Source organism: Mastigoproctus giganteus, chromosome 3 (assembly GCF_048544385.1).
Source record: "Mastigoproctus giganteus isolate SK-2022 chromosome 3, ASM4854438v1, whole genome shotgun sequence".
NCBI lineage: Eukaryota > Metazoa > Arthropoda > Arachnida > Uropygi > Thelyphonidae > Mastigoproctus > Mastigoproctus giganteus.
In genome coordinates, this window is record NC_143577.1 from 104,286,891 (window position 1) to 104,301,670 (window position 14,780).

The following is a 14,780-nucleotide window of genomic DNA, read 5'->3' on the forward strand; positions in this document are numbered from 1 at the left end:
TGTGAAAATGAAGCTAAAAGGGAGGCGGTTTTCCAGTGATGAGGACCTTCTACGGGCTTGGGATAACGAGTGTGCTTTACTCCCTAGTGAAACTTGGCAGAACTGGTTTAAAGATTGGTTTCGGAGGATGGAGAGGTGTATTGAATGTAGAGGAAATTACTTTGAAAAAATTAAATAAACAAAGCTGTATTGCAAAACTTTCCTAGTACCCTTTGTATTATTGATCATATGTTAGGATATTTGATATTGCACTTGTTTTTTCTGGATAGCCCTCTGTCTTGCAGAAACAGCAATTGTTAGTGTGGTTGTACGTTCTTATCACATTCTCAGATTTGTGATAGGTAATACAGCACACGTAAAACCAAAGTTTTGTCCTAATAATGCAACAAAGGTACAAAAAATATGCACATTTAGTAATATAGTCGATTCCGGTTATTTGGAACATATCAGGACTAGTGCATTTTGGCCCGATTAAGCGGCTGCCCCAATTATCCAAAGTTTTACGTAAATAGTTAAAAATACAATGGTCCCTCGCTTTACAATTGGTTCACTGTACAATCAAATACGATGGACTCACCATAGTAAAGTACCATTCACTATACAATGTGTAGTAAGTGCCGGTCATTGTGATCACATTTGTGAACTGAATTTTAATGCACGAAAATAGGAGGAATATTATCCACAAATTTACCCTTTATTACCTTACCAATTAAAAAATTAAATGATGTGTGAAAATCGGAAGAATAAACATGATAATTCGAATAATTAATACGTACTGTAATATATACATACTAACTAGTTGACATTTCTGTTCACTGACATTTGTAGGTGGGGGTTAAAATTTAAAACAGTAAAAAGATAAGCAATCAATAACAAAGAACATGGCACACACAAATTGCAAATAACATGATACGCACAAGTGAGAACGGAGTAACAAGTTACGAAGCTTTAAAAATAGGAATGAAGGTTATGAAAATTAATTTTTTTTTATATGATTGAATATTTCATGGAAGTGTAGACACATTTCACCATAATAAACTAGAGAATTCCAGCTGTCGGTATTATCGCAAATTCAATAAGATCGAGTTTACTATCCGTTTATGATAGATTGCACTAACAGAAAAGCCCAATAAACAGGTGACTGCTAATTGTTTTTATTGTTTTATGGTTGTTACCTCCAGACAATCTCCAGTGCTGCGGTCTCCTGCCGCAATTAAACTGCATGTTGTCCCAATTAAGTGAAGTAAACCCTGGCTATTTTCTCAATTCGGTTCTGATTTTTAAGATTTGGCCCAAATAACCGGAATCCACTGTACTATATTTTCTTCAAAAGCGTCCACACACAGCAAAAATTATCAGTATGATTCAGAGACTTCCTTTGCTTCTACTTAAACATTTTAACAATCCAAGCCAATGCTTAACAACACACACACACAGCAAAAATTATCAGTATGATTCAGAGACTTCCTTTGCTTCTACTTAAACATTTTAACAATCCAAGCCAATGCTTAACAACACACACACACACACACAATATGCAATAGCTGTACATGTATTCATTCTTCAAGTGTCTTTTCATTATTGAGAGGGAGATGGAATGCAGATTGAGCATATTAAGCCTCCCAATAGTACTGTCATCACTAAGAACATACAAATATTATTTTCGGGTTTTAATCGTGCATTAGCAAGTAAGGCTATAATGTGTAAAAGCCAGGTCATCTAAAAGATAACAGTTAAAAGATTTCAGTAACCTCACAAATTAGGTCCCTATGTCAAAAAAATGAATAACAATAAAAATATGCAAAAATGGTATAAAAGGTACATTTCAAATAAGAGTAACATGGTTTTAAATCTTTCAAATAACTAAAAACAGTTGACAATTAGTCATTGTCAGATAAAATCTGACAGTGTCTAAGAATCGGTCACCCAACTAAAAGTAGTAAAATAAAGCTTGCTTGGATAAAATGAATTGTTAAAAAGATGTCACAGTTCTCACACATAGAGGAATCATCTGCCATCAGCAGGAATGAATGAACGAATGCATAAAATTACTACATCTTATGCAAAGGTTAGCAAGAACAACTTCCTCTGCACAATCCCTACACAGACTAGACTGCCAGTGTTTGAATATAGACTTTATCTGATATAGCTTGTTTCTAACCTGTCCATGCATGATTGTTGCCACTGGGGGAGAAATCTATTGCATATTATTTGCCTGTGGGGGAAGGACTAACAGGCTATGATTCTTCTGGGGCTTTGGTGATCCATTCCAGCAGAAATGGATGTCAAATGAATATCAGAAAAAGAATGTAACATATGTTGGACCTGGGTAAGGAATTGGTGAGGATTATATATCACCCCCTGATTAAGCCTGTAGTATAATTAAAGAGTTACTATGCACATTTGGTAATTTTAGATTTTAATGTGGTCCAAGGCTGACAACTCTGCTATCTATATGCTACATTCATTGGGTACCTGGGAAGACAGCAAACCCAAAGGTTCAACTTATATTTTAAGCCATCAAGGAGAGCAGAAACGAAGTCAGCTCAGTGGGCAGCATAGAGTTGCAGGTAAACAGAACGCAGTCATGGCATTTCCCAATTTTTAATAGCAAAGTTGCATGATGGTACTCAAGTGGTTATGTTGATAACTTGACAACATTGTCTACCAATTGATTCTCTTAGTAGGCTCTTGGACATCAATACCAAGAGACAGTTTGCAGTCTTCAGACTGGTTACACAGTCTGACTGCAAATGTGGACATCTGCAAAAACAGATGTCCATGTGGGGTGGTTTGACAGGGATACTATGACAACTGATTTCAATGAACACGCCCGAGATCAATAATCTAGTTTAGAATATGTAAGTGCACAATAGAGTTGAAGTAACATGCAATAATCTGCACCTTAGAAGATAAAGGTGCTTTAAACAAGCTTATACCTTATGGTTTGCCAACTGTTTTTTTATAATTGTTTATCCAGTTTAGTTTTTTCTCTGACTGCTCACTGAGAGTGATGGTAGATAGCTCTCTATCTTCTAACTTCTCCACTAATGCTAGTGTCCTCCCAAGGTTCAGTTCTTTCCCCCACTCTTTTGCTCTTGTATATTTCTTCCATTGACCAGAAATCCTATCCATAATTTTGCTGATAATAGCACACTGCATTCCACTTTCCAGTTGAGAAACCTTGCCCTGCTCAATCAGCTTCAACTTCTCAAATATTCGCTACCAATTCCTTAAATGCCGATCTCCAGGTAATTCTCCAGTGGGACAATGACAACTTATTTGATTTCAATCCTTCTAAAACTGAGTCCTGTCTTATATCTCACAAAAAAGGATTCTTCTGTTCCTATGCTTATCTTTGGTGACACTCAGATTTCTAGTCAAGATGATATATCTCTTTTGGGGATTACCTGACTTTTAATCTCTCTTGGCACAAGCACATTAAAAATATTGCTTCCTCTGCATCTAAAAAACTTGGTTTCCTCTTTCGCTCTCAGCATTACTTTTCTTCCAAACAGCTGTTCACTCTGTACAAATCGCAAATCCGCCCCTACCATGGAATACTGTGCTGTTCAGAAGAGTGCAGAGAGCAGTGGAGAGACTCTTACAGAGTCTCTCCACTCTGTGTCTTGTAGAAGTCCTGTTTCTGCTGCATGCCTCTTCTACAGATACTTCCATGGGCACTGTTGTTCTGAATTGGCTTCTATAATTCCCACTCTCTCTTTCAAAACAATCCAAACACGTGCTGCCAACATCTATTTACTGCCCAACTTCAAACTCACAGAACCAACTTTTCATCTTCCTCGTGTATTCATTCCACTGCTGTTTTCTGGGACAACCTTCCTTCATATGTATTTCCTGAAAATTACAATCTATGAATCTGTAATTTTCAGATTCAAGTCTAATGTCAACAAATAAATATCTTCTTTCGTCTTCTGAATACCTAATACCTCTCGTGTCTGGGGTTTTCATAAAAAAAAAATTGTCTAGTTACTTGTGTCATCAGTTGAAAAAGGGTGTGTTTACCCAAAAAGGATGGTAGAACCTCATGAGTAGATCCATCCCGCACTCTTTCTTCACAAATAATTTGTTTGTACACTTACACAAGTGAGAGTCTTCATTTTGTTTAAATATGTCTTCTATAAGCAAAGTAAGTTGGCTGATGCTTAAGTAGAACGATCTTGATGTCATCACTATTCTGAAAGAATGCAAGGCCCCTGTAATAATCTTAATCTGCCCATTATTAGCCAATCTGAATCACATTGTTTCAGTCCAGGATTTCTGAATTTCAGAAATCCTGGGCTGAAATTATTATTGGAGTCATTGTTTTCTGGTTTTACCCATTGTTTTCTTGAATTTACCCCTAATTCCAGAACTAGGGGTAAATTCAAGTTACGGCGGTTGAGGTTTAGATTAGATTGTAGGAAGTTTTATTTTAGACAGCAGGTCACATTGCTGGAGCAAGTTGCCCTTGCAGGTAGTTGAGGCTGACAGTTTGAATAAATTCAAAGGTCAACTGAATAGTTACCAAATCATATAATTTGTATTTTTGCACACGTGGATGTTTTGCCAATGCAGCAAAAGCCTGTGCCTTCCTTGCACTATAGGCAAATACTGTTACTATAAGTTTCAGCTGCAAATAAAGGTTATAATTCTTATGAAAAGAACATTAGCAAAATCAAAGGATGAAATCCTTTTCTCTCTGAAACACAGAAGACATTGTTGTAAGAAATGAAACAAGCTTTTGTGTTAGATTATAATAGTCTCACTGGTAACCCCAGATGTATCTCTTAATTGAAATTTAGGAAAACAGGTAGGGATAACTTTCCTTATATAAGAAATCTTGGAAACGTCTCTCTCTGAACCCTCCATTCTATTTAAAGTAAAGAGCAGGCTCTCAAGTTGATTTGGAAAAAAACTGTAACTTTCAAATTTTTTTTAAAAGTTCAATCAAGTGAACCATTCTCTTATTTTTTTTGGAAGAGAATTTTTTAGATAGAGATGATTAAGGATAAATGTTGCTTTTTGATTAAGTTCTCACATTATTTCTCTCTCAATGTGCAATCATTCATGTATCTAAAATTAACTGAATAAAAATGAAAATTTTCTACTTCAAGCATTTGTCATTTGTTCAGAATGCAAATTTCTTTTAGAACTATTCAGTCAACGGTAATTCAAATAACTAGCAATTCATCATATTATAGGAATACAGGATTTCTGGGCCTGTGTATTGTAAAAAAGGGAAACCGATACTAAATCCAGGTTATAGCCATTTATAAATACTCTTCTGATGAGATCGGTAAAGGGGAAGGGTGCAGTATACAACGACATGTCATCTGACTAAAAAGAAGTTTTTTTCTTTCTTGCAGCATGCACTTCCTGTCAACCTTTCCCTATCTCTCCCATCATGCAGTATGATTGATGACTTTTGAGGTTATGATGAACGTCGTGGCGAGATCCAATATTCCTTACATTTCGAGGGTACAGCTCTAAAACGGTGTTCGCAGGCCGGCCGCTAGTTAGAACACCGAACGGAACCTATTGGTAACTCCCTAGGAGGCTTCCGGATCAGCTAGTGTATAATCTTGCTACCTCTACTCTGCCAGATAGTGACTGGAGGGAATCCGAGTAGTGTGTATGCGGGGAGCATTGTCGAGGCCACATTATGTCAAGGATCTGGGTACATGTACGCCATATCCAAAAATTTCATTACTTCATACAGCATGTCCCACCTACTTTTTCTTACTATTGAATACACCATGAATTGTCAAACTAATAGAGCAAGCTTATCTGTGAAAAGATCTAACCCTCCCAAGGACTTCCTAATTCATTTCACAAATATACGTGGTCTCAATTCTAATCTCAACGATGTCCATTTCCACTTGCAGTCTGCCAAACCCCATGTACTTTTTCTCACAGAATCTCAGTTATCGGTTGATTCATCTACTGCTCATCTCAGATGCCCAAATTATTCGCTGTATGATTCCTTTCGCCTCAAAGGTGGTACTTGTGCATATGTCCGTTCTGATATTCCCTGTCAGAGACTTGGCAATTTGGAATCTCCTCTCTTTGATATTCTCTGGCTTAAAATCTCTCTACCTCATTGTGTCAAATTCATCTGTAGTCTGTACCGTTCTCCCGACTTCACTAATCACTTGGAGCTCTTTGACTTCCTCTCTTTGCAACTTGACTTTCTCCAGTCCAACTTTCCTAACAGTGAGGTAATTTTCCTTGGTGATTTTAACGTTCACAACTCCAGCTGGCTTCCGTTTTCTAGTCACACCGACCCAGCAGGTCGAGATGCTGAGGCTTTTGCAATTACTAATGACCAAGCACAGATTGTTCATTTACCTACAAGAATACCGGACAATCCTAATCATACAGCCAATACGCTTGATCTTTTTCTCACAAACAACCCTTCTAAGTACACGGTCGAAGTGAGAGGTCCTTTAGGCACTTCAGATCACAACTTGGTGATTGTCTCTTCTCCAATGGAACCTTTATCTCATGGCTATTCCCAACCACGTGTTGTTTGGCATTACAAGAATGCAAAATGGGATGACCTGCGAGACTTCTTTTCTTCTTTTCCTTGGTCGGATTACTGTTTCAAAACTTCTGATGTCAACGTTTGCTCAGATCATGTCAGTGAAATTATTCTTGCAGGAATGGAATCCTTTATCCCACACTCCACTTTAAAATCTCGTCCTTTATCTAAACCTTGGTTTTCCAATAAATGTGCTAAGGCTGTCCAAGAGAAGAATGTGGCATATCATAATTGGCTTGTTTCTAATTCTTCAGTTTCATTTTCAGCCTACACCAAAGCTCGCAACAGTTGTAAAGCAGTTATTAACCAGTCCAAACTAGAGTTTGAACAGGCTAAGAGTAGAAAACTTCCTTCTTGCCTAATGGTAGCCAAGCATTCTGGTCTCTTGCTAAAGCTATTGACGGCAGCTTTTGCCCATCTCTGCTTCCACCTCTGTCCAAACCAGATGGTTCTGTTGTCACTTCAGCCAAGAATAAAGCTGACCTGCTAGCATCGCATTTTTCTTCCAACTCATGTATTAATGATCTTGGCAAAACACCTCCCACCATTCTCAACACGCTCCATTCAATGCCTCCTATGGTCTTCCGTCAAAAGGATATCAGAAGGATTTTGATGAATCTTGATGCTAAGAAAGCTCCAGGTCCTGATAGTATTTCTCCACTTGTTCTCAAAACCTGTACTCCTGAACTTACTCCTATTCTTTGCCGCCTTTTTTCACTTTCTTATTCCAAAGGTGTTTTTCCTTCTGCTTGGAAATTTGCTCATATCCAGCCAGTACCTAAAAAGGGTGACAAATCCCTCCCATCCAATTATCGTCCCATTGCAATTACTTCTACTCTTTCTAAAGTAATGGAGAAATCAATTAACCGCCAACTCTTAAACTACCTAGAAACCTTCCGTCTGATCAACGATCACCAGTATGGATTCCGTCAGTATCGATCCACTGGAGATATTCTGGCTTATGTTACCCATTTATGGACTAATTCAATGGAAAGGTTCGGTGAAGCACAAGTAGTTGCTCTTGACATCTCAAAGGCTTTTGATCGTGTTTGGCATAAAGGTCTTCTAAACAAGCTTCCATCTTATGGTTTGCCAACTGTTTTTAGTAATTGGTTATCCAGTTTTCTCTCTGATTGCTCACTGAGGGTGATGGTAGATGGCTCTCTGTCTTCTAACTTCTCCACTAATGCCGGTGTCCCCCAAGGTTCAGTTCTTCCCCCCCACTCTTTTCCTCTTGTATATCAATGACCTTCTTCCATTGACTGGAAATCCTATCCATAGTTTTGCAGATGATAGCACAATGCATTCAACTTTCCATTTTGAAAAACCTTGTCCTGCTCAATCAGTTTCAACTTCTCGAAAATCTGCTACCAATTCCTTAAATGCCGATCTTCAGGTAATTCTCCAGTGGGGCAAAGACAGCTTAGTTGATTTCAATCCTTCTAAAACTCAGTCTTGTCTTATATCTCGCAAAAAGGATTCTTCTACTCCTATGCTTATCTTTAGTGACACTCCGATTTCTAGGCAAAATGATATATCTCTTTTGGGGATTACCCTGACTTCTAATCTCTCTTGGCACAAGCACATTACAAATATTGCTTCCTCTGCATCTAAAAAACTTGGTTTTCTCTTTCGCTCTCGGCGTTACTTTTCTTCCAAACAGCTGCTCACTTTGTATAAATCGCAAATTCGCCCTGCCATGGAATATTGTTCCCACATCTGGGGTGGTGCCCCCAAAACCTCTCTCAGGCTTCTTGATTCCATTCAGAAGAGGGCAGTTAGGTTAATTAATGATTCATCTCTAACAGAGTCTCTCCACTCGCTTTCTCATAGACGCACTGTTTCTGCTGCATGCCTCTTCTACAGATACTTCCATGGGCACTGTTCTTCTGAATTAGCTTCTGTAATCCCTGCTCTCTCTCTTTCAAAACAGTCCGAACATGTGCCGCCACCAGCCAACATCCATTTACTGTCCAACTTCAAACCCACAAAACCAACTTTTCATCTTCCTCATTTATTCATTCAACTGCCATTTTCTGGAACAACCTTCCTTCATACGTATTTCCTGAAAATTACAATCTACAGAAGTTCAAGTCCAATGTCAACAAATATCTTCTTTCGTCTTCTTAACCTCAAACCCAAGCACGGTACTAAGTACTATAGGTTCTAATACCTCTCGCGTTTGGGGTTCGCATAAAAAAAAAAAAAAAACTTAAGTGAAAACCCAGACCTGTTGCTATTAATTTGGAGGACCCTCAACCACTTACAGGTGCCCACATAAAGAGGTTATTCACAGGTAATATACCAGATCAGTGTCAAATCTATTTTCTTAAACTGAAGTAAGATATACATTTTATGGATACGATTCAAAGTCAAATTTTAAGAATTATTTTAAAAATCTATTGTTGCATAGTGGAGGTAAAAATCATGTTAGCCAGTGTAATTAAAACAGAGAGTGATGACTTCACGAATAATAAGTATGTACATACTTTTGGAACAATTTATGAAGCCATAAATCAATTCAAAACATTAGGATAGATTCTTTACTTTGGTCTACATTTTTAATTATCAGTTATTTTTTTGAATTTTCAAGAAACCAGATACTGGCTATCACCAGTGGAAAGAATTTTATGGCATGTGAGATAAAGTGATTCAGTAAAACAGTTTGCACACTTGGGCAGGTATATGGGAAAAGGACACTTCATTACAATGCAGCCACATTTCATCTGAGCAAATTTTGTTTTTTGAATTCTGCTTGAAGTATGTCAATACCTGGTCTTTTTACCAATGGATACCAATAGTAAATACAATTTTTCAAATATTATTTCCAAATAAACAAAATTTTTATTAAATTCTGTTGGGGAAAAAAGCCTGCAATCATAAAATGTGAACATAGAAATACAGTTATTACAAAATCACTTAGCTCCCTGTTAGAGATTGATAAACGTCTGGCATTCCCCTCATTGAATAACTCCTTATGTGTGAATGAGGAGAATAAGATGCAAAATACTCATTCAGTTTATCAGCTACCTGAGCATGATCATTAATAGTCAACCCATCTATGTTAAGTAGTCCAATCTGATTCATCCCTTTCTTTCTAGAGTTTACATATATAAAGAACCCTTTGCTGTTTTTCTTTGCATCCTTTGCCAAAGATTTCTCGTAATCTGCCTTTGCCTGCCTAACCTCCTTTTTGACTTGATTACAGACAAGAATATATCTGCCATAAGCTTCTATGTCACCTGATAATTTATATGCATCCCATACATTTTTCTTCTCTGCCACGAGCTTCATTAATTCACCTGACATCCATTTAGGCCTGAACCTTGAACAGTATTTCTTAGTTGGAATGAAAAGCCTAGTAGCCTCCAAAATTGAGTCCCTGAAGGCTTCCCATTTAGAAATCAACGTATTCAACATTGGTAATATCAGTTGATCCCACTGTACAGAATTTAAAAACTGTCTGAAACCCCTGTTGTCATCTTTACAAAAGCAATAACCCTTCCCTTTAGCCTTGATGGTAGTTACATCTTTAAGTAATTTCCATATCAGTACATTGTAAAGGCGCCTCCGTAGCCAGGTGGACAGGAGCAGCAGTGCATAGCACACGCTTCTTGATTAGACCGGGTTCGAGCCTGTGACAACCAAATACAGAGGATGTGGAAAGGTCAGAGAATGCCTACCGCATATCCCCGGAGCAATATGGCCTTAGTTGCTAATGCTCCTAAACACCAAATAACAAACAAATAAACAGTACATTGTGATCACTGTCACCCAGTGGTTCCTTTACCCACAAATTCGTAATGCATGAATATTCACTGCTGATAATCAGATCACAAGTATTACTCCCTCTGGTTGCCTCTCACACATGCTGCTGTAGAAAACAGTCATCCAATAAATCCAAAAAAGTCTTGCTAGTGTGCAAGTGACCAACCCACAAGTTCCAGTCAATATCTGGAAAGTTAAAATACCCCATTATAAGACATTCTGATTTACCGGCCCATTCTATTTCTCTGCACAACTGCTCATTATACTCATCAGATTCATTAGACCACACACACACACACACACACACACACACACACACACACACACACACCTACTCTCATTTTTCCTTTCCCAGTGCTTATATCACACCAAACAGACTCAACACTGCATTGTCCACCAACATCAATTGGATGCACTTCCTTAGATTTTGTGTGTTTCTTAACTAACAGCATAACCCCTCCACCTTTCCTGTCCTGTCTATCCTTTCTGTACATATTGTACTCCCTAAATTCCAATTCTGCGCTGCTTATATCTGTGTGACACCATGTTTCTGATATCTGCTTTTGATGTCTTGACTAGCACTTCAAGCTCATCAAGTTAACTATACTCCTAGCATTGGTGTACATGCACCTGTTTCTACTCTTAGTGACGCTAACACAACCCATGTATTTATTTGTTCCACTATGACTCTTGGAAATCTTCATTGCCTTGCTTTCCATGCTGCTGCTCATTCCAATAGAAGCAGTGCAAGAATCACTTTTGCCTCTTCTTGCGGCCACTTTAACCTTTTAGTCTGTGTATCACCCCCCCCCCACAAACTAGCAGTTTTCCAACCCACCTATCCCTGCCTCGATAGCATCAGCAAATATTCTTGCACCCTTTCTATTTAACAGTACCCCATCCCTGTAGAAGCAGTCTCTCCTGTTAATCAGGCTTAAAATAATTCTACCCTCTTGAGGCTTGCACAATCTCTCCAGGGCCGAATTGATCAACAAGGTTCTCATCATATACTCCCTGCTATCGTGTCTATGCAGAATTGCAGACTCTTTCACATTCAACCCTAACTCATGACTTTTTTTTTCAACATTGATCTGTACTTTGAGTAAATCTGCAAATCTCTTACTCTTAATGTCTTTAGTTCCAACATGTACAACAATAGCACCTTTTGTGCCCGTAAAAGATGATATCTGCTCTACATCATCGTCAGCTTTTGTCCCTGGCAGACATACCCTGGTCCTAATTATAACACTTGATGCAATACTGTCTCATGCTGTTATTGTTATTTGGTTTTTAGGAGCATTAGCAACTAAGGCCATATTGCTCCAGGGATATGCGGTGGTCATTCCCTGACCTTTGTGCATCCTCCGTATTTGATGGTTACGGGCTCGAACCCCGGTCTAATCAAGAAGCATGTGCTACACACTGCTGCTCCTGCCCACCTGGCTATGGAGGCACCACTGTCTCATGCAATAACAATAAACATGTAAGACCACTTTGGCTGCATATTGTTCCCTTTTTCTTCTGGGTTGCAGATCAAGTACTTTATCAGGTGGGCTCTTTATGCTCTCTTGAGGTTATACATAAATGGCTGCATAAAACTGGTGGTACTGGGATGAAAAACCAATATTGTGTGATCATCAATTTCACTGCTTCAGCAGAATGTGCTTTGTAATTATCCTTAATCAATAACTGTCCCTTTTTCTGAAGCTATTCTTCTGTCCACTCTCAATAATCAATACTGGAAATTTTGACCAAAAGCCAAGCACTTTGATTGGACTGATATTTCCACGGAAGTTGTTTAAATCCTTTAAAGCATCATGGCTTGGAAAATTTCCCAACTAGAAGTGGGTGCAGTTTTGTACAGAATAGTGAGTGTTTGCTTAATCTTCCACCTTTAAAGGACTCTCCTCACATAGCAATGTGTTTTGTCTGGGAGTAAATTATAAAATATACCTGTCTTGTCAAGATTAAAAATAACTTTTGGCTTGTTTTTTAATCAGTCTGTTGCCTTTCCTTGTAAACTGATCCAGACTTGCCGCAAATATTTTGTGAAACAAAGTTATACTCATCCTTAAATCTCTGGAGCCACCAACTGCTCCATTTGAAGCAGCTAATTCCAAGTTGTTCAGCTAGATTATCAGCCTATTCTCACAAAATTGGATCAATAGCTGTATCTTCATAACAACAAATGGGCAAATTAGATGAATTTGTTAGTACCACTCAAGGTTTGTTTGAAGAATCTCATGTCATCTCATGTTTTGCATGTGATGACACGAGACTTGCTTTTCCTCCTTTTTTTTTTTTTTTATTTCAGCATCACATATTCAAGTTTTTTTTCAGTATCATAGACAAAGTGGGTAAACGGATATCCTTCACAATGTCTGTTTTACTTCAACCTCTTGAATAATTTCAAGCTTAATTCTCTCTGTTTTTCGGTTTGTCACAATAACTGATAGACGGTTTAATATAAACAGACTTGAAATAAGTTTAAAGACACAAACTCCAAAAAAGATATTAGTTCAGATCCTTTTAAAAATAACAAAAATGATTATACAAAATGATCTGAGCATGGCACAATTGTAACTGATCTACAATTGATGTTTTTCAGAGTGTATTTTTGTTGTAGCTACCACAAACTGGCTTTGTTTGACCATAAAAGTAAATTATCAAGTGATATCTTTCAGTATATGCAGAATCAGGTGTTCTCATGTATATCAGTGGTGGACAATAATGGGACAACTGCATTGAGCTTTGTATAAGCCATACAAAATGACATTATTTATTTCTCACAGAGTAAAAATGTACTTTGTAATACATATTAACTGAATTTTGTAATAAATCAATGTCTACATAGAAAAGCCTATCCTTTTGCAGGGTAGGCTCCTAATCTGTATTTCACAGAAACAAGAACTTTGTATAAACCAAGTTTGCAAGTTATTTTAGAAAAAATAATTTGAAAAGTGTCAGTCTATCAGTGGCATGAAGTTTGGTTAATCCTATTTAACCTATTCTAAACAATAAGCAAATTATGTATTAATATAATGAAAACTTACTTGCTCTACACCAACAACTTCAGGAATGTAGAACTGAAGCATGTTTTGTATGCCATTTTTCAAAGTAACAACTGAGCTAGGACAGCTGGTACAAGCACCTTGCATCTTCAGTTTTACAATGCCATCACTGAAACCCTAGAAAGCAGAACAACATACTGAATTACTTCCAAACAAAACTTTATTAAATGTTGGGTAGAACCAAACATTGATTACTGCTATTAGTTCAAAACAACTTTTGCAATTTACAATTCAACTATAAGTGTCAGAATTACTGAACCATACTTTTAAATGTACTTTCTTTAAATGGCCACATGTAATTAATAACATCCTATATGATCTAAGGCATTGCATCCAGCTGACATGGGAAGCCAGTGCAATGTTCATTCAGTTCGGTGTGACATAAGCAATTGAGAAAATTAAAAATGGGGGTGTGCTATAGGCCAAATGACTGACAAGCATAACAAACAACTATACACACAAATGGGAGTGGAGTAGTAAATCTGAATGTCTAATAATGAGGATTTTTACTTTACAGGAACTTTTGGTCATTAAAACAGTAGCATTAGTAGAGGCATATGATGCAAGAAAGTAAGCTTATGCAGCATCAGCCAAAAAAAAACAACAAACACACCACTCCCATTTCACCGCTCTGTTCATCCAAAATACCTGTCCAGCTGAGCCTTAAATTTATTTAGGCTTTCAACTTCCACAACAAGGGATGGAAGTCTGTTCCACCAACCAACTACCCATTGGCTAAAGACAAATTTCTGCACATCTATCCTACATCTGTCTTTCCTCAATTTGAATTTATGCCCTCTAAGGTGATTATTCTGAGCAAGAGGAAGAATCACATCAGCACTGAGCATGCTCAAACCATTCAAGGCTTTATACACCTCTATCAGATCACCTCGCCGGTGCCTAGTCTCCAGACACTGTAATTTGCAAAACTTAAGCCTTTCTTCATAAGAGCAACCCTTTGTTCCATTCACTAATCTTGTTGTCCTTTGTGGATTTACTGGATCACTATTTTCTACCCCAGCATGTTAGAGGCAACAAGAAAAGACAATAATCCTGATATTATTATCAGCAATGCATCTTCACGCACTAAGAATCTGAAAAAAAAAACAAAGAAAAAACACTAGGCTGGTGTGGGATTTACTTAAAGATGTAACTACTACCCGGGGTAAAAGATAACTACAGTGGTCTCAGTTTTAAATTCTATGCATTGAGACTAGCTGGTGGTGTCACCAAAAGCAAATTGTAAATGAGAAGTGATCATAGAGGCTACTGGGTTTTTTTATACCTAAATGGATGTCAGATAAACTGATGAGAACTTGTATCAGAGAAGAAAAATACATGGGATGCTTATAAATTATCAGGTGACACAGAAACCTACAGCAGATATAAACTGGTCT

At 37.6% G+C, this 14,780-nt stretch overlaps 1 protein-coding gene across 1 annotated transcript in view; it reads right to left on the reverse strand.

The window, feature by feature from the left end:
• LOC150088198 (NFU1 iron-sulfur cluster scaffold homolog, mitochondrial-like) overlaps positions 1-14,780 on the reverse strand; it is a 146,495-nt gene that overhangs the window by 12,680 nt on the left and 119,035 nt on the right. Inside the window, exon 6 of the mRNA XM_090369379.1 lies at positions 13,366-13,500. Within this exon, the coding sequence (XP_090225505.1) occupies positions 13,366-13,500 (135 nt within the window). The remainder of the gene's footprint in view (positions 1-13,365; positions 13,501-14,780) is intronic.